We start from the raw sequence: 25,513 nt of genomic DNA, 5'->3' as shown, positions 1-25,513 counted from the left end.
CGTCAGGGATGGCTTTATAGAGGAGAAGATTCTTGAGCTGAGTCTTGAAGAAGGAATAGTAAAAGTTTGTCTTGTGGATTTGGTGAAAGGGGGAATATGTATGTTGGATAAGTAGAAGTTCGAGAACAATATAGGAAAGAGAAACTGGCCCATGTGGTTTGACATGGTGCCAGTTGGTGCCGAAGTACCAGGAGAATATAAAAAGGCAGGGAATATAGTTGGAGGGCCTGTTTGCTAGGGTTAGAGAGGTCTAGAATTGATCCTCTAGGTCAGGAGTGTCCAGCCTTTTGGCTTCCCTGGGCCACATTGGAAGAAGAAAAATTGTCTTGGGCCACACATAAGATACACTAAAATTAATGATAGCTGATGAGCTTAAAAAAAAATCACAAAAAAATCTCATAATGTTTTAAGAAAGTTTACAGATTTGTATTGGACCTCATGCAGCCCCTGGGCCGGGGCTGCTGGTTGGACAAGCTTGCTCTAGGCAGTAAAGGGTTATTAAGTAATTTTACACAAGTGACTAACAGATGCACATTTTGCCAGAATGTTTGGCGGTAGTGTGAATAATGAATTGGGGGTGATCGGGTAAGGACATTAGGAGAGACTGGAGGCAGGTAGAATAATCAGGAGGCTTGTGAAATTGTATAACTCAGAATTGAAGAGGATCTGAGGTAGGGATGGAGAGGAGGGGACAGTTGTGAAAAATGTTAATGAAGTAAAATTGTTAGGCTTTTGGATGTTGGGGGAGCATGATGAGGAAGAGGTACAGGGCATCAATTTCAGGTTTCTGATTTGTGTGGATGGTGTTGCTATTAACCATAGGAGGAAAATACATTAGGATTAGCAGATCTGTGGGCAAATCAGTTTAGGATATATTCAGTTGGAGGTACTAGAGTCCAGCCAGGTTGAAAGTTTCAATAAGCGGTTGGGTCTGGAGCTCCAGAGCTAGAGCCAAAGATTGAGGCACAGATTTAGAAATAAAATTGTGGGCACTTAGGACTTGTAGAGGGAAAAAAGAAAGACAAGACTCTGGAAAGCAGTGTTATATAAAGAACAAACAGAGGAACACAGTTAAAGACTGTCAGGAAGTAGAAGAGACCCAGAAAAGCATGGCGTCGTGGAAATTGAATGAGCGGTTTTTATGTAAAATGGTAGTAGCCATTAGTATCAAAGTAAAATAAGGATTTATATGTGATTATTAAACATGTCTGTTACTAACAGGCCATTACTTATCTTAATACCATATCATGAGGGTGATGAGACTAAAATTCAGATTGCAGTGTGTTGAGGTGTGAATGGGAAGTGAAATAATATAGGCTACTATTTTAAGGGTGAGACGAGAGAGTTAAGTAGTTAAGGGAGGTTTACTTTTTTTTTTTTTTAGGATAGAAGATATTGAACATTTTTGTATTTGGTGGGGAGAGAGCTCAGAGGGAGGAAGAAATAGAAGATGCAGAAGAGGATGGACTAATTGATGGAGCAGAGTCTTTGAGGTTAAAAAAAATCTTTGCGTTTATTCTCAAATATAGGTTAGGGGAGTCAAGTTTTAGTAAGAAGGAAGGATGGAAAAACAATTTTAGCCCCCAGAGTTCTCTGTCTTTGCTGAGCCCCTGTTTATCCCCCATGTTTCACATTCATTAAGTGGGGGAATCAATATTTCAGGGCCTACTGTGTACCAGGCACTTTCATGGGCTCTGGGGGTATGTAAGTAAACAAAAAAGTTCTTCCGTTCATGGAACTTAAGAGTCTCATGGAGAGGTAAGAAAATGGAAAGTAAATGTATAGAATATTAGATAATGAAAAGCACAGTGGAGAAAAATATAGCCAGGAGGATGGTGGGTGAGGTACTGAGAAGGGCAGAGTTTGCTGTTATTTGTTGATGGGTCATGGAAGGCCTGGTCAATAAGGCAACATTTGAACCAAGAGCTGAAGGAAGCAAGAGAGCCATACAGATATCTGGGGGAAGAATGTTTCAAACAGAAATATTAAGTTCAGAAGCCCTGAAGCTGGAGTTTTTTAGTATCACCCTTGGGAAAGCCCATCAACTACCATGCCTCTTCCCCAAGAGACAGAGTTGTGTATATATCAGTGTCTCAAAAAAGTGTTTCCTCCAAACTCCCACCATAGTAATTCACCCAGTGTTTATCAATCTAAATCTCTTTTGAATCCATTCCTTCCTCTCTATTCCCATTCAGTCTCTCAGTTCAGACCCTCTTCATCTCTTCTCTGGCCTTATCCCCTCATCCATTGTCAGACATTTCTTTAAAATGTAAGCTGTCAATTTCTCGCTGAAATTTTCCCAGTGGTTTCCCATTATTACCTCCTGGCATATAATCCAAATTTCTTAATTTGCTGATAAAGCCCTTTACCTGCTAGTTGAATTTCATCTCTTACCATTCTCTGTTATTAACCCTCTGTACTTCCAGTCTTTGAATGTGAGGGTATTCTCTCTTGATTTTCTATATTTACACATACTATAAGCTTGGCATAGTTTTTCTCCCCACCCTTCCAGTGCAAACTCCTATTTGTCCTTTAACACCAAACTTGAGGACCACCTCTTCTAGAACTTTACCTGACCACAATTACTTTAGGTATGCCTTTTCTATCAAGCATGCATTTATTATGATACTTATAATTCTGCATTATAATTCTTTCCATATATGTTCTCCACTAGACAGTGCATTTCTTGAGGGCATAGACTATGTATTTTCATACCTGACCTAACATATAGCCTAGTGTCTGACTTAAGTGTTCTGTCACATGAAAGAATAAACTATTCTGTTCTGTAAATTATTTTTCAGATTCGATACATTTCTCAGACTCAAGGTTTGCCAGGAGAACAGTTGTTAAATGTGGGTACTAAATCCACAAGATTTTTTTGCAAAGAAACAGATATGTCTCATTCTGGTTGGAGATTAAAGGTAATTCATTAAAAAATAGAATATTTAGAAGACTATTTTTCTAAGATGCCTCATATGCATAGATAATACCTTCTATGTCTATTTACATTTTACTACATTTCTTCCTTTTGGTGAATTTTCATTTTTGGCCCTTCTTTATTTTATTTTATTTTTTTCAATTTTTTTAGTTTTTATTTTTTGAGATGGAATTTCTCTCTCTCGCCCAGGCTGGAGTGCAGTGGTGCCATCTTGGCTCACTGCAACCTCCGCCTCCTGGGTTCAAGCAATTCGCCTGCCTCAGCCTCCCAAGTAGCTGGGACTACAGGCTCGCACCACCATGCCTGGCTAATTTTTGTATTTTTGGTAGAGGCAGGGTTTCGCCATGTTGGCCAGGCTGGTCTTGAACTCCTGACCTCAAGAGAACTGCCCGCCTCTGCCTCCCAACGTGCTAGGATTACAGGCGTGATTCACCATGCCTGGCCCCGTCCTTCTCTCTCTCTCTCTTTTTTTTTTTTTTGAGACGAAGTCTTGCTCTCTTGCCCAGGCTGGAGCGCAGTGGTGTAATCTTGGCTCACTGCAACCTCCACCTCCCAGGTTCAAGCGATTCTCCTGCCTTAGCCTCCCAAGTAGCTGGGATTACAGGTGCCTGCCACCATGCCTGGCTAATTTTTGTATTTTTAGTAGAGACAGGGTTTCACCATGTTGGCCGGGCTGGTCTTGAACTCCTGACCTTGTGATCCGCCTGTCTTGGCCTCCCAAAGTGCTGGGATTACAGGTGTGAGCCACTGTGCCCAGGCCCCTTCCTTCTTTAAGAAGAAAGCCCTCTTAGAATAACTTCACTAACTCTCTAATTCAACAACATAATTATTAATTCATCTTAAATTAAAAAAAAACTTTTATGTGTATAACTACATTTGTGTTGTGTGTTTATCTTCTCAGTTCTACATTATTACACTTTATAGGACAGGGAATGAATCTAACCACTTACTACATATCCCAAATGTGCTAGGATCTTTGGGGGAATTAGTAAATCCTCAATAATTAACTTTATAAACAGTTATTATTATTATTGTATTTTTTGAGACAGAGTCTCACTCTGTTGCAAGGCTGGAGTGCAGTGGTGCGATCTCGGCTCACTGCAACCTCCGCCTCCTGGGTTCAAGTGATTCTCCTGCCTCAGCCTCCCAAGTAGCTGGGACTACAGGCGTGTGCCACCACACGCAGCTAATTTTTGTATTTTTAGTAGAGATGGGGCTTCACCATGTTGACCAGGATGGTCTCGATCTCTTGACCTTGTGATCCACCCGCCTCGGCCTCCCAAAGTGCTGGGATTACAAGCGTGAGCCACCGTGCCCGGCCTAGTTATTTTCTTTATGGGGTTTGTTACATTTGTAATATTTTTCTTGGCCTGAACCAAGCACTTCTCATTTTTTTTGCATATACTTTAAAAAATACATTTTTGATAGTGTCTCTTTTGAAATTACTATTTGCCTTAGAATATTTAATATATTAGACTAAATGTGCCAGGATTAAAGAAATTTGTAATAATGTATTCTTTTTTCCCTTTAATATATGCAATAAGACATTGGAAGAGCATGAGGCAGAGACAGGAATGAAGTCTAAAGAAGCCAGAAAATATATTTTCAACAGTCTGGATGATATAGCGCATGTGAGTACCATAGCCACATTTGTTAATCTTATATGCTTAGATGGTAGGCTTGAATGCCAAGGGGCCCAAAACATGTTACTCAGTTTTTAAATGGCTACAGAGTCCATGCTGTTTTTAAGTTTTTCAAATGAAACTGATTCTATTTTCAACCTTTCAGGAACTAAATTGCATTTGTCGTTATCAGAATTTTAATTTACCTGTTCATTCTTTAGTAAAAAAGTATTTGTTTTGAAAGGAAAAATCCTAGCCAACAGATTTCCCTATATTTCATTAGAAATGGATATTAGTTTAATTTTTAAAAACTTCTTTTATGCTTTGAATCCTATTTGGTACCTCAACACATTTTGAGGATTTGTTAATATTAATTGTTCTTCTTTGTTTTAAGATAATTGTAGTTCCCTCTCCTCTCCTGTGTTGTGATTTCTGTTTTATTTTTTAACTATGGAATTTATACTACTGTCTGTGACTTATTTTTACTTGATGGCTTGAAATTTTGATTTCTTAGGTGAACACAGTGATGGATTTGGAAGGAAGTGATCTTTTGGCTGAGAAAGCTGATAGAAGAGAATTTGTTAGTCTGTTGAAGAAAATGTTGCTGATTGATGCAGATTTAAGAATTACTCCAGCTGAGACCCTGAACCATCCTTTTGTTAATATGAAACATCTTCTAGATTTCCCTCATAGCAACCAGTATGTTACTTTAAGATCTTTTAAAGTGGTTCTAAAAAAACATAAGTCTGTAGAAAATGACTGCATCAGAGAAATTACTTTTCTTGATTAAATACAAGTAACCTGAGTTAAAAGAGGCTAAGCTAACTTGACCAAGTTCACATACACCAGTAAGTGTCAGGGAACTAGAACCCAAGTCTGAATTGCAGTCCAGTGTTCCTTCTCCAAAATGCGATACTAAAAATAAGACTGAGTGGTTTTGTTTTTATTATACATGACTTTCTTACCTTCATAACCAGGCATATATAAAAGGAAATGCTAACAGTTTTCTCTTTCAAGTCACATTTCAGTTTTCCTAGACCGTAGGTTCTATCATATTTTGAGTCGTGCAACTTCCATTTTACATTTTTTTCCCCCACAACTTTTGCTTTCCTTTTTCCTCTTTTCTCCTGCATTGTGAAGAAAAAGAGGTTTTTCATGGGTCAGTAGATCATAGGTCAGTAGGGAAGAATATATACTAAAATTCCAAAGGCCTTAAATATTACAAATTCTTTGTGTTTTGTTTGTTTGTTTGTTTTGGAGACAGGGTCTTGCTCTGTCAGTTGCCCAGGCTGGAGTGCAGTGGCACAATCTTTGCTCACTACAACCTCCGCCTCACAGGCTCAAGTGCTCCTCCCACCATCTCAGCCTCCTGAGTAGCTGGGACTACAGGCATACGCCACCATGCCTGGCTAATTTTTTGTAGAGATGGGGTTTCACCATGTCGCCCAGGTTGGTCTGGAACTTCTGGGCTCAAGTGATCCACCCACCTTGGCCTCCCAAAGTGCTGGGACTACAGGTGTGAGCCACTGCACCTGGCCAAATCTTACAAATTCTTTGAACCTCAGACATATTTTGGGAGATGAAGGGAGTAAATTTAAGTGACTTAAAATAGCTTCCTTCAGTATTTAAAAAGACGAAGAAGGCATGGGAATGAATCCAATATTTATCATTGTGAGTTGTTCTTAAAATTTACATTTTTCTACAGCCCAGTTACATTTTCCCGTCAAACACTTAAAATGTCCTAATGTTTTTCATATACAGTCACTTTGAAAGTAACGTGATAGCACCTCTTTGGTACTGTTAATTTAGTGGTGTGGAGATCTAGAAATTTCGGAAAAAGTTTTTCGTGTAGGGGATTGTAAAATTATTGCATGCTAACCAAAAAATGCTTACTATGGTTTTACTGTTTTAAGAAAAATATTGCAGAATATATACTTTTAATTGCTCTGAAACTTAATCTTTTCTGGTAAGATTTCCTGTTAGAAATACTATTGGAAAGAAGCAGATTGAGTGCAAATCATAGGATTTTTTTATTTTAGGAATAATTTTTTTATTTTGTCAATGTACCTCAATTTAAAACTAAGCATTTAAAATAATACTGTAATATCTTCACTTTTTCTTTTACAGTGTAAAGTCCTGTTTTCATATTATGGATATTTGTAAGTCCCACCTAAATTCATGTGACACAAATAATCACAACAAAACTTCACTTTTAAGACCAGTTGCTTCAAGCAGTACTGCTACACTGACTGCAAATTTTACTAAAATTGGAACATTAAGAAGTCAGGTAAGAATGTATAGTAATTAATAACTTAGGGTCTTTTTTTAATGATTGCTCATTTTACTGTTGATACATACAGAAGTTGGGTGTCAGTTGTTAGAATGTACAGTGCTGTGAGGTCTTACTATACCTGTTTTTACCAAATCTCTTAAAATTTCAAGGTAATAATTGGAACATACCTACTCAAATTCATTTTTTTCCATTCCTCTCTTCATTCTCTCAATACCTTCCACCTGCCCTTCTATGCCACAACTCTACCAAAAGTAGAGGTCATTAGAATCAGTTTTTAAATTTTAATTTCGGCAGCTTGTTTTTGTTCTCATTTTCTGGACACATTTTAATAGTAGAATTATGATCTTAAGAAATGTGTTTGAATTCTATTTATACAGCATGTGTATTTCATTTAGAAGACTGCTCTGTATAATGTGCTGGTTGTTTCAGGCATTGACCACATCTGCTCATTCAGTTGTGCACCATGGAATACCTCTGCAGGCAGGAACTGCTCAGTTTGGTTGTGGTGATGCTTTTCAGCAGACATTGATTATCTGTCCCCCAGCTATTCAAGGTATTCTTTTATTTAAATTTTGCTTTGAATCTAGGCATGCTTTATTTTAAAATAAGTTTAGGAATCTGTTCATTAAATATATTGTATAATTTTTGCTGCATTTAGTGCTACATTTGAATTTAATTTAAGCTGTTCAGGCCAAGTGCGATGTTTCACGCCTGTAATCCCAGCACTTTTGGAGGCTGAGGCAGGCGGATCACTTGAGGCCGGGAGTTTGAGACCAGCCTGGCCAACATGGTGAAACCTCAGTTTTCCTAAAAATACAAAAAATTAGCTGGGTATGGTGGTGCATGCCTGTAGTCCCAGCTACTCGGGAGGCTGAAGCTGGGAAGTGGAGGTTGAAGCTGGAAAGTGGAGGTTGCGGAGAGCCGAGATTGCGCCACTGTGCTCTAGCCTGGGCGACAGAGTGAGACTCTGTCTCAAAAAAAAAAAAAAAAATTTAAGCTGTTCAATAAGCCTTTAGACCAGTGACACTCACTTCTTGACTGGAACTCCATTACAGTCATCACTAACAAAATGGGTCATATGATAATTGTATTTCCTGTAGAGTCTAGCATGATAAAATACCTTAATAGGAATGAATGAAGTTGGGAAGCTACAGGTTGGCCTATACTGGGTATCACTGTTTTAGACATTTATCTACCAATACTAAACATAAAAGTTATTTAAAATTTTGGTCAAAAGAGTTTTGTCCCAAAATATTATAGTCTTTATTGATAGGTAATAAATAATGGATTGATTTCAATTACATTAATGTCCCTTCATTAAATAAAAATAGCCAGTTAAATCCTCAAGCGGAATGGGTGACAAAATACCTTTGAAGAGGCTATACATTCTTTTTTTTTTTTTTTGAGATGGAGTTTCACTCTTGTTGCCCAGGCAGGATGCAATGGCGCGATCTCGGCTCACTGCAACCTGCAACCTCCGCCTCCCGGGTTCAAGCAATTCTGCCTCAGCCTCCCGAGTAGCTGGGAAGTTGGGATTACAGGCATGCACCACGGAGACGGGGTTTTTCCGTGTTGGTCTTGAACTCCTGACCTCAGGTGATCCACCTGCCTCGGCCTCCCAAAGTGCTGGGATTACAGGCGTGAGCCACCGTACCTGGCTGGCTATACATTCTTTTTTTTTTTTTTTTTCCACTGGCTTATTTTATTTTATTTTATTTTATTTTATTTATTATTATACTTTAAGTTTTAGGGTACATGTGCACAATGTGCAGGTTAGTTACATATGTATACATGTGCCATGCTGGTGTGCTGCACCCATTAACTCGCCATTTAGCATTAGGTATATCTCCTAATGCTATCCCTCCCCCCTCCCCCCACCCCACAACAGTCCCCAGAGTGTGATGTTCCCCTTCCTGTGTCCATGTGTTCTCATTGTAGGAGATCTCTTAGTGGTTCCTAGAGAATCATAGCAGCAAACCTCACTACTGGAATAACTGGACTAAAACCCTACTTCCTAAGTCCTTTCCTGGGATTTTGTCCTTGCTAAGCTTTAACATCTAGTTAATGCAAGAGGTCAATTACAGATGGGGCCCTAAACCAACATGTCCAACTTAGTGGTGATACTGTACAGAGTAAATGAAAACAGTTGGTGCTAAGTCAGGACACCTGGAATCTAATTCTGTTTCTCCTGTTTGCTGTATCATTGTAGACTAGCCTGTTTACTTATTTCAGCCTTAGTAAAAGGAAATAGCCTGAATAGATAATATATTGGCCATTTCTAACTCTAATATATTTTGATTCTGAAGGAGTATTTGATTGTGTGTGTGTGTGTGTGTGTGTGTGTGTCTTTTTTTGAGATAGTGTCTTGCTCTGTTGCCCAGGCTGGAGTGTGGTAGCATGATCTTGGCTCACTGCACCTCCCCCTTCTGAGTTCAGGTGATTCTCATGCCTCAGCCTCCCAAGTAGCTGGGGTTACAGGTATGCACCACCGCGCCTGGCTAAGTTTTGTATTTTTAGTATGTACAGGGTTTCACCATGTTGGCCAGGCTGGTCTCGAACTCCTGACCTCAAGTGATCTGCCTGCCTCAGCCTCTCATAGTGCTGGGATTACAGTCATTAGCCACTGCGCCCAGCCTCTGATTTTTTAATTTTAAGCATTCAAGCAACTCTAAAACTTTTTTTATTTTAATATTTACCTCAGTACCAAATAAAGAACCAAGAATATGTTTGTTGACTTGATTTGCTGGTAATAAGAGATGTGAAAACAGGTCAGATCTGTAGTTACTGTTGTTCTATCGGGGTAGCTTTATTTTATATATTGGGTTTTCAAGTAATGTATCATTGGGAGAAGGATTTATATCATAGAAAGTATAACAAAAGGGCAACTTAGATGGTTGATTCTGAAGGTGAAATTGTGGCCCAATGGCCACAGTGGTGGTCTGTGAGTATCTGTAACAGTGACATTTTTATTACTTTCCGGTAATAAAAATGCCCACATCATTGTAGTGTTAGGAATAATAGATGTTAACAATATAATGCTGTTGTGTTTTTCAGTTTTTTCCCGCAAGTGTTTATTATAGGAATTTCAAACATACAGAAAAATTGAAAGAATAATATGTTTTCTACCCTAGATTCAACAGGTGTTACTATTTTACCATATTTGCATTATCAGTCTACCTACCTACCTACAGTGCACATACATGTACTATTTGAAATTAAATGGTAGATTTTATGACACTACTTCTAAATACTTCAGCATGCAAGATTGCTTTTTAATCAGTTATCACTTGTGTTATCTTGACAAATGTATTTTCACTTAAATTTATAATCTATACTAACAAATAGGTTATTTGGTTCTAGTAATCCCTACCATATACCAAAATCAGTTTGAGGGTCACCACTTATACTGTGGTATATTTCACGAAGATTTGGAATAGCAGATTTTTTTTCAGAGCCTAGCTTCTTTGGCAAAAACTTAAAGAGACTTCTGAGATACATTTCTAAACAGCATTGAGCATAATTCTTAAAACATTTCAGTGAGGTTAGAAAAATCTTTTATCTTTTATATGGCTTATAATTGATGAAAAGTTAGAAAACTTTCTGTACATAAAGTAACAACTATATCAGTGGTTTATAATATGGGATAATCGAAGGAAAAGAATTACTGTCACAGACTCATTAACCCACTAAATGTCATGAACAGCACTTTTGAATTAGAATTACTAGTGAGAAGAAGCACAATATGTTTTAGCTTTTATAACAGGTGCAGTTGCAGCAACAGGCCAGGCAGGCTCTGTAAATATGTTGTTTCTCATCTTAGTAGAGTGTCTGCCTTAGAAATGAAAGCACTCCCTCTAATCAGTCTTAGTATCTAACGGGTAGATATTAGGTAGAAATTGTAATGTAGAAAATTTCAGCACTGGGCTTCTTGCCCCTCCCCTTCATTTACCCTTTCCCTTCAGAATGTGCCAATCCATTTACAAGAAACATTTTAAAATAATTATTGGACAGCTATTGGGGATAGTAATTATGGTACCATTGTGGTTTGTATTTTAAAATAAACTTTATCCGTTTGACTTAAAAATTTTACTTTGGAGCTATCATGTTTAAGTAATGCATTTAATATATTTTAGATATTATAATATGTAGGTATATGTATATAAATACTATATCCATAAGACTGTGCTTATTTTAAAAAGTCAGTTTATTTTTAAAAATCAGCTAAGCTTTTATTTAACATATCTGAGTGTTTTATATATTAAACAAGCTTTTAAAATTATTTAGTGACCTGAAAAGTTAGGTATTCATCCCCTCTAGACGACAACTACTATATTAGAGTAAAATGTATTCCAGCAAAATTCTCTTCTGTTATACTAAAATAATATTCATAAGCTTTTTACGCCTTGTTTTCCACGTATTAAAGCAAATATAATCAAAGATAAAGTTTCAGCTAACCTAATAACTAACTATACAAAAATTAAGATCTTATCCCACTGTTGAATCTGATAAAAAATTAGATCTCCTGTGGAGAGGGTATATAGGAGAATTCTTCTCATCTTAAGGCATTGCTTGTGGAGAGAATTTACAGGCAATAAGATTTTTGTTCAGATTTGGAAATTTGCTCTCTCTGTTCATCCTTGTCAAAGTGAAGAGATTTTTTTTTTTTTTCCTTGAAGAGATTGTCTATATATTGCAATATATCTACACTGCCTGGGTGTGCTTATATTCCATGTCTTGGAGAATTGGATGATCAAGACAGGCTTTTTAGCAGGAGTAAGAAGATTTTATTAAACTTGACTCATACCTGGCTCTTTAGGTGGAGCACAGAGAGTAGACTACCCTGGTAGTAAGGTAACAGTCTCAGTGAAGCAAATAAACAGGCTGAAATGGACATTCTCTTTAGGATTAACACTTACATCTGTGAAATAGAAAATTTGAGGTTGTTTTACAATAGAGAAAGAAAACAATTCTAGTATTTTTCTCTTAGGCCTGAAGAAAAACACTCAACATCACATTTATCCTCAAATTGATTATATTATATTTAAATAATTTGCAAGCCCATGTTGAAAGTAACTGCTACAATAAACTGGAATTATGAAGTGCTGAAATTATTTTCATTAATGTACTTTCTGATCTTCGGGGATGTCCCTAAAATCTTGTCAAAACTTTAAGTTAGAATGTGATACCACTTTGCTCTGTCAGAGTTCAATATTATAAGACTTAATATTTGCAAGGTGTTTTGCAGTGAATCAAACAGCTATATTAACATTATAGTAACATTAACAGGATCAACATGTCTGGTAATCCTGCTTTCTAATTTTCCTAGTGGGCAAGCAAAATGGTAGCATGTTTGTTCTGGAGTTTCAGCTCTCTGCTAAGAATACGAGTCAATTAAGCCACATTGCCGAAACCTTAGTTTTATCATCAAATTGGTAAATAGGTTAGTTTTGCCTTTCCTTTGGAGGTTGAAATGAGTGTGCCATCCCTGAATTTTCATCCATTATGTGAACCATTATGTCCATTAAATTATGAAGTTGTGATGTATTTCTGTTTTGGTGACAGGAGCGTAAGATTCTATCACAGTTTTAAAGAAGAAGATACTAAGCATAGCTAAAAGTTTGTATGAAAAGAAGAACCTTCATCTGCTAGGTTGTCAGCATACTAAGTCAGATTCTTCTTTCCATGTTCTTTACCATGGTGACTGAACTATTTAAAAAGGAAAATAAAGCTTCAATAGCAAACTTCGGAGATGAGAAGTTTCAAGAAAATTAAATCATTCAACTTTGTAGTATGCATTTTGAAACAGAAAGGGGAGCTTTATAATAATTTTTGGAATGATGTATATCACAAAGTAGACAAGAAGTACCTCATTTTCCTACTAGATTGCTCTGTTAGAGTTATGAAAATTTTACGCAGAGAATGGTATAACTCCACAATCAAGGCTGGGTGTGGTGGGTCATGCCTGTGATACCAGAAATTTGGGAGGCCAAGGTAGGAGGATCTCTTGAGTCCAGGAGTGCAAGACCAGCCTGGGCAACATAGACCCTGTCCCTACCAAAAATTAGAGATTAGCTGGGCATGGTATATGCCTGTGGTCCCAGCTGCTCAAGAGGTTGAGGTGGGAGGATCCACTTGAGTCCAGCAGGTTGAGGCCACAGTATGGATCATGCCATTGTGCTCCAGTCTGGGCAACAGAGCGAGGCCCTGTCTCAAAAAAAAAAAAATCTGTCAGAATCTAAGCAATTCTTGACATTTAAAATACTTGTATAAGTTAAATAAGAGGAAGATTTTTTCTTTTATTTGATAACTGTTCTGTTTCACAGGTATTCCTGCAACACATGGTAAACCCACCGGTTATTCAATAAGGTTAGATAATACAGTTCCACTTGTAACTCAGGCCCCAGCTGTGCAGCCACTACAGATCCGACCAGGAGTTCTTTCTCAGGTTGGTAATAATTCATTCTTTGCCATATATCAGCTTGTGCTTTTGGGAAATAATGAAAATGACCTGGATAGGGATTTAATCCATTTTGTAGGTTATGAACTTTAATGTTTATAATTGTTAGCTGTTACTTTTAGATAGTTTTGAGTTTAAGATTTGGTAAAGTTCAATTACTTATAACTTGTTATTTTCTATTGTTTTCCTTTGCTGCAAGCAGACGTGGTCTGGTAGAACACAACAGATGCTGGTGCCTGCCTGGCAACAGGTGACACCCCTGGCTCCTGCTACTACTACACTAACTTCTGAAAGTGTGGCTGGTTCACACAGGCTTGGAGACTGGGGGTAAGCTGAAAACAAAAGTACTTTGTGAATAGTTTGCAGACTAGATCTTGATTAAAGAAAGCTCTTGATTAAAAACATTGTTCTGAACTTCTCCCTAGGAAGATGATTTCATGCAGCAATCATTATAACTCAGTGATGCCGCAGCCTCTCCTGACCAATCAGATAACTTTATCTGCCCCTCAGCCAGTTAGTGTGGGGATTGCACATGTTGTCTGGCCTCAGCCTGCCACTACCAAGAAAAATAAACAGTGCCAGAACAGGTTGGTATTGGTGCTTTAGCTTTCCTCTGCATTTTGAGAATCTTTAAAATGAATTTTGCATGTACACTAAAGGGTCACTCTGTTGTATTCAAAATGACCTCTTTTATAGCTTTATTACAAACACTAAGCCAGCTCCCTTCTCAATTTCTCAGAGGTATTTTGGTAAAACTAATGGGATGGGAGCCAGGAAGAGAGGAAATAAATGCTTTCAGTTGGTAAGATTGTCTTTATTGCCCTTTTGATTTATTATCTACCCGTAATGTAGCAATTGTGGACATTCAGATAGCACATTTACCAAAAAGTGACTATTTAAATGTATGTAAATGCAGTCTACATGGATATTTCTAGAGCTATTTTATATTTCACAAAAACTCAAGATCTGTTAGTGTGTTATATTCATGAACTCGAACAAGTGAAGGTTCTCATTTTTTGGTTTAACAAGATACCTTAGACAATTGATTATACATATTTTGATTATAGAAATTATAAATTATTCCTTTGGTTGCAGGAGTAATTCATTACAGAATACCAATATCCCACATTCAGCATTTATTTCTTCAAAGATAATTAATGGGAAAGATGTCGAGGAAGTAAGTTGTATAGAAACACAGGACAATCAGAACTCAGAAGGAGAGGCAAGAAATTGCTGTGAAACATCTATCAGACAGGACTCTGATTCATCAGTTTCAGACAAACAGCGGCAAACCATCATTATTGCTGACTCCCCGAGTCCTGCAGTGAGTGTCATCACTATCAGCAGTGACACTGATGAGGAAGAGACTTCCCAGAGACATTCACTCAGAGAGTAAGTGCCAAATGCTGCATCCTCAAAGGATATAGATGGCATCCTTTGGTGTGCCGAAAAACAACTTTCTGTGACTTATTTCTTGTTTGTCAATGTCCTTTGGAGTAAAACCTTTAAATTAGATAACCCAGTTCTAGACAGGGAACTTTCTAAATAGCATTTAGCACGATTATTAATAGCATTTTCCCTGTATTTGTAAGCTTTAACTTTTTGTCCCTGTAGGTCATTCTTAACAGTTTCATATCCTTAATTAAAGAATATAAATTTTGGCTATTTGGAGAGTATCTTCTTGTATTTGACTCATGTTTTCCCCTTTTCTCTTCCACTAGATGTAAAGGTAGTCTAGATTGTGAAGCTTGCCAGAGCACTTTGAATATTGATCGGATGTGTTCATTAAGTAGTCCTGATAGTACTCTGAGTACCAGCTCCTCAGGGCAGTCCAGCCCATCCCCCTGCAAGAGACCGAATAGGTAAAAGAATCTCAATAGTAGTGTGTAATAAATAGTAAGTCTACTAAAAAGCCTACGATTTCTTTCTGTTGTTTAAATTAATAAGTACCTGCCAATTTACCACAGTGACTTCTATCTTGAACACAAATTTTTGAACTAGATCAGTTTTTATAAACACAGGTTTGTTTGTTTGTTTGTTTTTGAGACAGGGTCTTGCTTTGTTGCCCAGGCTGGAATGCAGTGGCATGATCTCGGCTCACAGCAACCTCTGCCTCCCAGGCTCAAGCAATCCTCTTGCCTTAGCCTCTTGAGTAGCTGGGACCACAGGTGCACGCAGCGATGCCCAGCTAATTTTTAAGTTTTTTTGTAGAGATGGGATCTTGCCCTGTTGCGCAGGCTGGTCTTGAACTCCTGGGCTCAACCAGTGCTCCCAACTTGGCCTCCCAAAGTGCTGGGATTACAGGTGTGAGCCACCGTACCTAACTGAATAATCTTTTTTTGCTGGGAGGCGGGTGGGACGAGATGAAGTGTGGCTCTGTCACCCAGGCTGGAGTGCAATGGTGTGATCTTGGCTCACTGCAGCCTCTGCCTCCCCAGGTTCAAGTGATTCTCCTGCCTCAGCCTCCCATGTAGCTGGGACTACAGGAACCTGCCACCACACCTGGCTAATTTTTTGTATTTTTAGTAGAGATGGGGTTTCGCCAGGCCATGCTGGTCTTGAACTCCTTACCTCAGGTGATCTGCCTGCCTCAGCCTCCCAAAATGCTAGGATTACAGGCGTGAGCCACCACATCCGGCCAAATAATCTATTTTTGAAAGGGTAAAAAAGCCACATTCTTAATTTCAGCCCCACAGACTACTATTGTAACTTAAATTTGGAATAAAAACATATACTTTAGCAAAATTAAAAAGGAGTGTTTTGCATAATGAAGTACTCACTGGCCCACTGTCTACAAGACATCCACTATGATTTTTTTCTCCCACTGGTGACTGATTTGCATGGTTTTATCCATATTAACCTGGCTTACCCGTCCTTTGGCCAGCGACATGTACCACTGCTAAGATAGTAAGCTTGTCCTAAGCAGAATGATTTACTAACGCATTGAGAGATAAGCCACAGTCTAGGCACAGTGGCCGACACTTGTAATCCCAGCACTTTGGGAGGCCAAGGCAGGAGGATCACTTGAGGCAAAGAGTTCGAGACCAGCTTGGACAACATAGTGAGACCCCGCCTCTACCAAAAATTAAAAAAAAAAAGCAGGATGTGGTGGCACTCAGGAGGCTGAGGCGGGAGGATTATTTGAGCTCTGTAATTTGAGGCTGCAGTGAGCTATGATCACACCACTGCACTATAGCCTGGGCAACAGAGTGAGACCCTATCTCTTAGAAAGGAACGAAGGAGGGGAAGGAAAGAAAGAAATAAAATCTTATTTTAGTGGCAACAAACATTTGAAAAATTTTAAGTTTTAATTTTACACATCTTTTTCCTTAGTCAGGAAATATGATATTGCATACTTATAGCCAAAGTTCTATGGAAAATATAAAGAAATTTTAATGTATCTTCTTAAAAGTTGCTTATAATATGGTTTGAAGATTGATAATGTACATAACTATACATTCACATGTAAAATATGTATAAACAAATATACATATAAGATATATAAATAAAAATATGTATAAAAAGGGATGCTTCAAATTCGTAAGTAAGTATGGAATGAGTGGTTGAAACAGACAATAAATGCTGTAGAAATCCCAAGGAGAGAGAGTGTCAGGGCCCAAGAGTGTCAGGAAGAGATGAGAAATATGGGGCTCTGTCTGGGCCTTCAGAGGTGTGGGGATACCTTTCAGATAACTGGTTAGGTACAAGGACCCAAATTACCAGGAGAGGCACATATCCTGACGTTAGAATTTAATTTGAAATATCCAAGTCACGTGCATATATGTTTGTATATTTCATTTAAATTATCCAGAGCAGTACCTCTTTTGTCATGTCTTGATGAAATTATCTGGAATTTATAAAGAGGAATTTTATGAGCTGCTACTAAGGATCAAATGGGAAGGGAAAGAAGAAAAAAAAATGCCAAAATGATGTTCCTGAAATGGAACAGAATTAGGTTTAGCAGTTGGAACAGAGAATTAATTTAAGGGTCTAGAAATTTTATGAAAAGGTGCTATTGGACAAGGAAAAAGGTGTAATTATGTATAAAATAACTGAATAATGTTCTCATCAGTTCACTGGAGCCTGAATATTACTTAACATTAGATTTAATGTTGGAAAAAAATATCACTTATAAAAAATGCTTTCTTTTTGTAGTATGTCAGATGAAGAGCAAGAAAGTGGTTGTGATACGGTGGATGGCTCTCCGACATCCGACTCTTCCGGGCGTGACAGTCCATTTGCAGAGAGCACTTTTGTGGAGGACACTCATGAAAACACAGAATTGGTATCCTCTGCCGACACAGAAACCAAGCCAGCTGCCTGTTCTGTTGTGGTGCCACCAGTAGAACTAGAAAATGGCTTAAATGCCGATGAGCATATGGCAAACACAGGTAAGTTGAGTCCTCCCATTTCTCTGGTTGTCCTTTAAATACGGTCTTAATTTAGGAACATCTGAGAATGGAGTTGCCAAAGTCATCTCTGAATTTTGACTTGACCCTGCCTTATGTATTGTACAGAGCAAATCTTCTAATATTATCCAGTGCTGGAAACCATGACCTCTCCTTTGATTTTATTTAATTTTAAGGCTCTCAAATCACTATTGTGTAAAATATCTAAAGACTTTGCTAATTTTTTATTTGAAAAGGAAAAAGCATAAACTCTTTAATATTTTATTCGTCGCCAGATTCTATATGCCAGCCATTAATAAAAGGACGATCTGCCCCTGGAAGATTAAACCAGCCTTCTGCAGTGGGTACTCGTCAGCAAAAATTGACATCAGCATTCCAGCAGCAGCATTTGAACTTCAGTCAGGTATGTTCATTTGTGGATATGTAGGAGTCTGTGGGATTCAGATTTAGCAGTTGTTTTTCACGTGGAGGAGAAAGCTTCTGAAACTGTATGTAGTGTTAATGAATTTTTCCCTTCTCATTATCCCAGGTGGCTAAAGAGTAACTGGCTTAATAATAGGATAATTAAGCAAATTATCCATAGAACTTGTAGCCTTCTTCAGAAAGATTAAGTCCTTAGGTTCTCTTACATAATATTAACAGAGTGTGTCTGTTATCTCAGAACATCATTAACCTTCCTGAATACTTTCCATCTTATTCAACACTATATTTGGCAGTTGTATTTCAGTTGGGAAAAGAAAAGTTCACAGATCCCGGAGTTGGACGGGGATTCAAATCTTGGTTTTGCCATGTACTATATATATATATATTACCTTGGCCAGGTCTCTTCAACAAATCTGATTTGGAGCACAGTTAATGGGAATAGTAATTATATCATGGGTTGTTTTAGAAGTAAATAACATTGTGTATGTAAATGTTAGCTGTATATATAATAAGTGCTCCACAAATGGTAGCTGTTAGTAGTGATGGGGATAGTAATAGGTAGTACTAGCAGCAGTAATAGCGGTGTTTATATTATAATAATATGTAGTAATAAATACTAAAATGTTAATACTAATATATATGGAATTGATATTTTTCTCTCCTCTAGTTATTCTAAGTTAGTTCTGAGAGATCCACTATGAGTTATCAGTCACAAAGGGTATATTGTAATTTCCCTTTCTTTCTTTCCTCTTATCTTTTAAGATATATTATTCGGTCATTTTTTTTTTTCTTTGTGGATAGGTTCAGCACTTTGGATCTGGGCATCAAGAGTGGAATGGAAACTTTGGGCATAGAAGACAGCAAGCTTATATTCCTACTAGTGTTACCAGTAATCCATTCACTCTTTCTCATGGAAGTCCCAATCACACAGCAGTGCATGCCCACCTGGCTGGAAATACACACCTCGGAGGACAGCCTACTCTACTTCCATACCCATCATCAGCCACCCTCAGTAGTGCTGCACCAGTGGCCCACCTGTTAGCCTCTCCATGTACCTCAAGACCTATGTTACAGCATCCAACTTATAATATCTCCCATCCCAGTGGCATAGTTCACCAAGTCCCAGTGGGCTTAAATCCCCGTCTGTTACCGTCCCCAACCATTCATCAGACTCAGTACAAACCAATCTTCCCACCACATTCTTACATTGCAGCATCACCTGCATATACTGGATTTCCACTGAGTCCAACAAAACTCAGCCAGTATCCATATATGTGAAAAACAGTATATTGGGGAAGCTCAATGATACAAACATTTGATTAAAAATAAAAACATGGTATTTAATAAATATTAGCCATGGCACAAGAAAATTATTTTTGAATCATGTAGACTTGGGTGCAATTTAAACAACTTTGAGCTTTAAAAACTCACTTTTGATGTGTTTTGCACATTTGGTATAACTTGTCTTTGGTCATGTTATCTTCTTATGTAGTAACTCTAGACAGGTGACTTATGGGAGCAGAAGTCCAGTTTTGCTCCTGCTATTTTTTATAAATTGCCTTCTAACTAGTGCAAGACACGTCTACATTTGGGAAGCCATTCTGTGTACAGACTTAGAGCAACAGATGCACATATGTCAGAATTACAGCATACAAGTGAATTGTATTATCCGTGTCTTAGTGTATAAATGTTGGGTCACTTACCTAAGAAATTGAGCTATTGTTCTTTACATTTGCATGTGTCTTTTGCATGGGCAAAATGTTGCCTAGACTTTGCTCTTAAATGTTGTTCTAATAATCTCAGCTGCATTGTAAACCGTTCCTACACATAGTGCCTTAAATATTTGAGGTTGTTAATGTTATTACCTATATATAAATGTTGAGGACTGCAGCACTTAAAATTCAGATCTACTATTTAGTTTCCTTTTGATAGCGTAATGTTCATTTTTGGTTTTGTGTGGTATGATTTCAGGTAGTAGCTGTTTTTTTCCTTATTAAGAGGGCAGCATGTTTGCTGTAGCTGAATTCTGCTGTCTGATTTTTCAGAATGATCTAGCTTCGAGAAAAGCAGTTAGTAGTGCTTAAGAAAAATTGGTTCAGTATCTAATGGATAGTTGATAACTGTCACAGCACAGCATTTTATATACTGTTAAGTGAAACTGCAATACAATCTAAGTTTATTTTGAGAGTGTTTGCTGTATAATTGGACTTAATAAAATGTTTAGAGGTACAGTAGGCATGACTTTGGGTAGATAATAAAATGCAAAATGCTCATTGATTCATGATGTGGTTTTATCTTAGCTTGGGCAAACCATGCAGTATTTAATAAATAGTAGCAGAACTTTTACTATTGAAGCTTGAAAAGATGTGAGTTCTTTGTGTGCAATTTTTGATTTATGCATGTGAGAGGGTTTTTTTTTTTAAGTATTTTTACATTGCAGTACTTGTTTTGCTTGTTGGTGATGTTTGCTTATTTAATACATTCCGTCAGGGACAGAAATTACATGCTTTTTTTTCTTTCTAGGAAGTGTGTTGAGTTCCCCCCCTCCCCAACATTTTTTTCTTTTTTGGGTGGTGGTGATGGTAGTGGTTATGTCTGTTTGAATGAAGTTGCTTTTACAGCACCAAAGACTTAATCATCCATTTCCTATATAAAGGTAGCTACTTTTTGCATAGACCTCAAGTATATCGTAGTGTAAAGGTGGAATTTAAGGAAAGGTATTAAATTGAGGCTGTGTTTTAGCTTACAGGCAAGTAATAAATTGTATCATTTATCTTGAATGTATCATAGATAAGCTGCTATATAACGATTGCCACTTCAGATAGCTGTGAAATTAGGTGATTAACTAGTTGTTATTTAGCCTTCTAATTTCTGTATAAGTCTAATTACATGAATAGAAATTGGGGTTTTGATTTTTTACTTTGCTTTTCTGTTTGGAGTGTCATTGTAACTACTGTATTGTAAATGGTGGAAAATAATTGCATTTGTTATTTTGGGGTGTGTTATTTGCATCAGTATTTTATCTCTATTAATGTTTGTGCTCATCACTGCATATTAAAAAAACTTGGATGTATCAATGTAACTTAATTTTTTGTTTTCATACTGGCATTGTAGACACTTGAGAAAGCTGTATCTTGCAGGCTTGACTTAACTTTTTTCCTTAAAAATCTGGAATATAATCTTACAGCATTTACTGGAATAAACAGTACAAAGCATTTGAGTGTAAAACTCGATGTTTTGGATTTACAGCGTTTCTTTGATAAATGAATTGTATACCACTAGTACAGCTCTAGTACAGCGTTCACAATAAGCTAATAATGGATAAGTTTTCTTTACTCCATTAACACAAGCAGTGTTTTATTTAATAATCATCAATGAAATAAATGTGCCTGAAATTGATTTTAAAAATTACAGTATTAGATCATAAAGTAAAAACCAGCAGTACATTTTTAGTCACACTGAAAATGAAGGACTTAATTTTCCCCACAAGTTTCAGTGTTTTTAGTAATTAATTCTATGCATTTTATACAAATAGAAATATATATATATATAAAAACTTACGTGTTTAAAAAGGAATAGCCTAAGATTAATTTAAAAGATTATTTACAGATGACACATTTATGGAGTCACTATTTAAGTAAATTCGCTGCCCTCCACAGCCTTCTAATTTTATTTATATGTTCCAGCAGATTATTAGGATCTGCTCACTTCTTAGGAAAGAATCAATGCTGGCAACACATTGTTTCAGAAACACCAAGTGCAAAGGATTGATTGTATCACAACAGGTACAAAACCGACAGAGTTTTCTTTTTGTTTAGGGCCATGTTTACTACCCTGAAATGTTGTATTTTTTGTCTTTAATTTCCAAGACTTAAAGCAGTCTTGTTAAATTGACATAAATGGTAAACTTCAACATTTTCATAATACAGTATTAATGTTTGATAAAGGTATATCCCAGTTAACTACACTGCTTTTTAATTGCAATCATGGGCATTTTAATGTATTTTAAAATAAATTTCAAAATTCTGCTAAATTCTTAATTTAGCATATTGACAAAGTAATCTGGATTTATACCTTTTAAAAACCATTTTGACCAGTTTTCTTCGGTTTTAATGCTTTCTTAAATAAAACACTGCATGATTTCCAAGTTGCATATTTGCATACTATTTTAATTTGCAAAGTGTTTTTTAATCAAATATCCTGATATTTAGTTGTTTTTTTTCCCTCCAGGGTGTTTAATTAAATATGTTACTGTATTAGCAAAACATTTTCATTTTTAAAATCTGCTAATTTTAAACTTGGACTGTGTTAAGTAAAAGTTAAATCATACACTGCAAGGTGTAGGAAGATTTGTTTTAATGAATCCAATGATACAGATTTGATTACTAAGTTTGAACTGTTAATTGTTTAACAATTTTAGACTTGTGGCTTTCTTTCTTTGGTTTATTTGTTTTTGCTTTTACTCCTATGCTACACTAGTTTGCCATGTAGCAATTGCACTGTGCAATATTACAATAAGGACTGGGAAAATTTTATGGATGTAATGTCTATTACGGTTTGCGATAGTATTTCTCTCTAGTTCTCAGTGATTTAAATGTGACCAAGCCTTCTGTACTTTGTCACAAAAAGCGGGTTTTCCAGGTGACTATTTTGGTGAGTGTCAAAATAAGAATTTATGGTGTATTACTGTCGATTCACTTTGAATTAAAATATATATATTGCAGCAAACAGCTTGTTGACTTTTTTTCCACCCCAATACTCCTTGCGGGGTAGGGAAGGGAGAGGTTAACAATATTGAGTATCTATTAATAACTTACATCATCTTATTTAACTCTCAAAGCCACCTTGTGAGATAGGTATTATTATCTTTGTTACACAAATGAGGGCATAGCTGCAGAATGTTTAGGGAACTTGCACAAAGTCACATTGTCAATGAGTTGGAATCTGAGATACACACCAGGATATCAAACCATAACTAATCTACTTTCTATCAGTTCTTTTAAAACCGAAGTCTGAGGCAGTGTGCCCAGAGTACCTGCAACCATAAGATGACCCTGTCCCATTTTCCTTCAATATTAAGTTTCCGCAAATATTTTTTGAGAGAAATAATTTCTGTTCAATATGTGTGGATGAAGAATAGGGAATTCACATGTATCTTTAATATTTAAAACATATGACTTCAAAAGAATGTGATTGTAGTAGGTCAACTTACGTCCTAAAATACCAACACCTCATAATTCAAGGATCTAACTTTCAAGGAACCTCAGTTGGAAAGTTTCTAGGGGAGCACTCCCCCAGAACACATTAGTGAGAGTACGTATTTTCAATTTCCGCCTTCCCCTATCAATGTTTAATTGAAGTATAACATACATGCATTCTTTGGCATCTGGCTATTTTTTGTTAAACATTTAATTTATAAGATACATCCATGTTGTGTGTAGTTCATTTATACTCATTGCTGTATAGTAATCCTTTGTATATAGAACTATTTTGTTGATGGACATGTGACATCTGAATAGTTTCTGCTTCCTGGCTATTATGAATAGGGCTGCCATGAACGTTTTGTCCATATCTTTTGGTGAACATATGCATGCATTTCCTTTGGGTATATATGTAGACATGCATTACTAGGACATAGGGTGTATACAGATACTGCCAAACACTATTCCAAAGTAGTTAATTTACACTTATTAGCAATGTATGAGAGTTCTAGTTGCCTTATGTCCTTACTAACACATAATTTTTTTTTCTTTTGTTTTAGTCATTCTTTTGAGGGTGAGTTGTTCAAAATAATATGAACATTTTCATTTAGGCCAAAGCACTGATCCTACATAAAGATGAAATTCAGATTTTGCAATTTACTTGAAAGTAAATTAGCCTCTTGAAAAAAAATACTAAGAAGCATTCAGCTATTTAAATAGATCTAGGAATATAAATTTTTTTTTCTCTAAAACAGGGTAATAGGACGAAAAAAGGGCTTTGAGCAACACATGTAAACCATTCAGCCAGTAACTACCCAGCACAGTGCCTGGCATATAGTGGGTACGTCATGAGTCATTTAAAAAATCTTTTGAAGCATCTACTATGTTCCAAGCACTATACACGGGGCATGTACCAATGGACAAAACAGAGGTCCTTTTGCTCTTACAGATTTAACCTTTTTCCAGGGGAGAAGACTAAAGTAAGGTTCAGGTAGGGTAAGTAAAGAAGACAGTACGGGGATAGGGTGACTGGAGAGGTCATGTCAGGGAATGCCGCAGTGAGGTGACACTTGAGCTGTGACAAGGAGAATGCTGGTCAGGCATGCAAAGGAAGAATATCTGGCAGAGGGAGCAGCAAGTTAAGCTTTTAATATGAGCAAAATAGGAAGTGGCCATTACGGCCAGAGCATAGTGTGTGAGTGGGTGGCAGGAGATAGAAAATGCAACTATAAGGGTGGGCATGCAGGCTTTTTGCCAAAGACTGGAGTGTAGATTTAATTCCATATATTGTAGGAGGCCATGGGATGATTTTCAGCAGGCAAACAATATGACCTAGTTTAAAGATCAGTCTGGCTGTTGAATGAAGAATAGATTGCAGGGCCAGGATAGGAGTTGGAAGACCAGGTAGGAGGTGGCTGAAGTAGTCTAGTTGAGAGGGATGAATACCAATATTTTGTTAAGAGGTTTGTATTAGCAATAGAGTCTCCCAGTCTGTGACTTATCCTTTTAGTTTCTTAACAGGGTGTTAGGAAACGTGAAAGTTTTGGATATTGTTGAAGTCCATCTTATCAATGTTTTCTTTCATGGTTTGTGCTTTTTGTGTCCTAAGACATTTTTGCCTATCACAAGTTTCAAAGACTTTCTCCTTTGTTTTCTTCTAGGAGTTTTATAGTTTTAGCTTTTATTAAGTCAGTTGTCCGTTTCATGTTAATTTTTGTGTCAACTTTTTACTTAATGGTAATTGAAAAACTACACTTACACCTAATTAGAAGTGTGGTTATTTGAAGTAGAAAAATCAGATGTTAATGTTTCATATTATCCCATTGTAAATATAATACATGATTACAGTATGCTTGGGTAATTCAGAAAAATAGATTTTTTTAAAACATAAAAATTATGTTTTCAGATAGTTAATGTACATGTAAGCAACTTCAGATACAGATATTTGCTACTTCAATCTGTAGCATTGAATTTATAGGCATTTTGCATGTTTTACAAACTGCACAAACATTTGAATGCCAAAATGCAAAATTTAAAAGTGATCAGATTTATTCTAATAATTGCTTGTTTCTTCAGTGACTGGAAAATCCAAAGAACTCAACTTTTTTTCTCATGTAGAATTTCTATACTTCTATTTTTTTATTAAAAAATACAAACAAGAAAAAGAGAG

General features: G+C 36.8%; 1 protein-coding gene across 3 annotated transcripts in view; it reads left to right on the top strand.

The window, feature by feature from the left end:
• Window positions 1–22,870, top strand: part of HIPK3 (homeodomain interacting protein kinase 3) — a 100,129-nt gene extending 77,259 nt beyond the window's left edge. For 2 of the 3 annotated variants that reach the window (XM_024255614.3, XM_024255615.3), the window contains exons 4-16: window positions 2,802–2,921; window positions 4,483–4,569; window positions 5,075–5,259; window positions 6,688–6,847; window positions 7,283–7,406; window positions 13,177–13,298; window positions 13,513–13,637; window positions 13,736–13,897; window positions 14,406–14,702; window positions 15,032–15,172; window positions 17,466–17,701; window positions 17,995–18,122; window positions 18,944–22,870. In XM_024255614.3, the coding sequence (XP_024111382.2) occupies window positions 2,802–2,921; window positions 4,483–4,569; window positions 5,075–5,259; window positions 6,688–6,847; window positions 7,283–7,406; window positions 13,177–13,298; window positions 13,513–13,637; window positions 13,736–13,897; window positions 14,406–14,702; window positions 15,032–15,172; window positions 17,466–17,701; window positions 17,995–18,122; window positions 18,944–19,420 (2,364 nt within the window). In that variant the 3' untranslated portion in view covers window positions 19,421–22,870. Of the gene's footprint in view, window positions 1–2,801; window positions 2,922–4,482; window positions 4,570–5,074; window positions 5,260–6,687; window positions 6,848–7,282; window positions 7,407–13,176; window positions 13,299–13,512; window positions 13,638–13,735; window positions 13,898–14,049; window positions 14,113–14,405; window positions 14,703–15,031; window positions 15,173–17,465; window positions 17,702–17,994; window positions 18,123–18,943 lie in introns of all 3 variants that reach the window. The other variant, XM_024255617.3, reaches the window with a different exon arrangement.
• Window positions 22,871–25,513: the final 2,643 nt, after the last annotated feature.

The sequence above is a fragment of the Pongo abelii genome, chromosome 9 (genome assembly GCF_028885655.2).
Source record: "Pongo abelii isolate AG06213 chromosome 9, NHGRI_mPonAbe1-v2.0_pri, whole genome shotgun sequence".
In the NCBI taxonomy this organism is placed as follows: domain Eukaryota; kingdom Metazoa; phylum Chordata; class Mammalia; order Primates; family Hominidae; genus Pongo; species Pongo abelii.
This window is presented reverse-complemented; position numbering and strand designations above follow the sequence as displayed.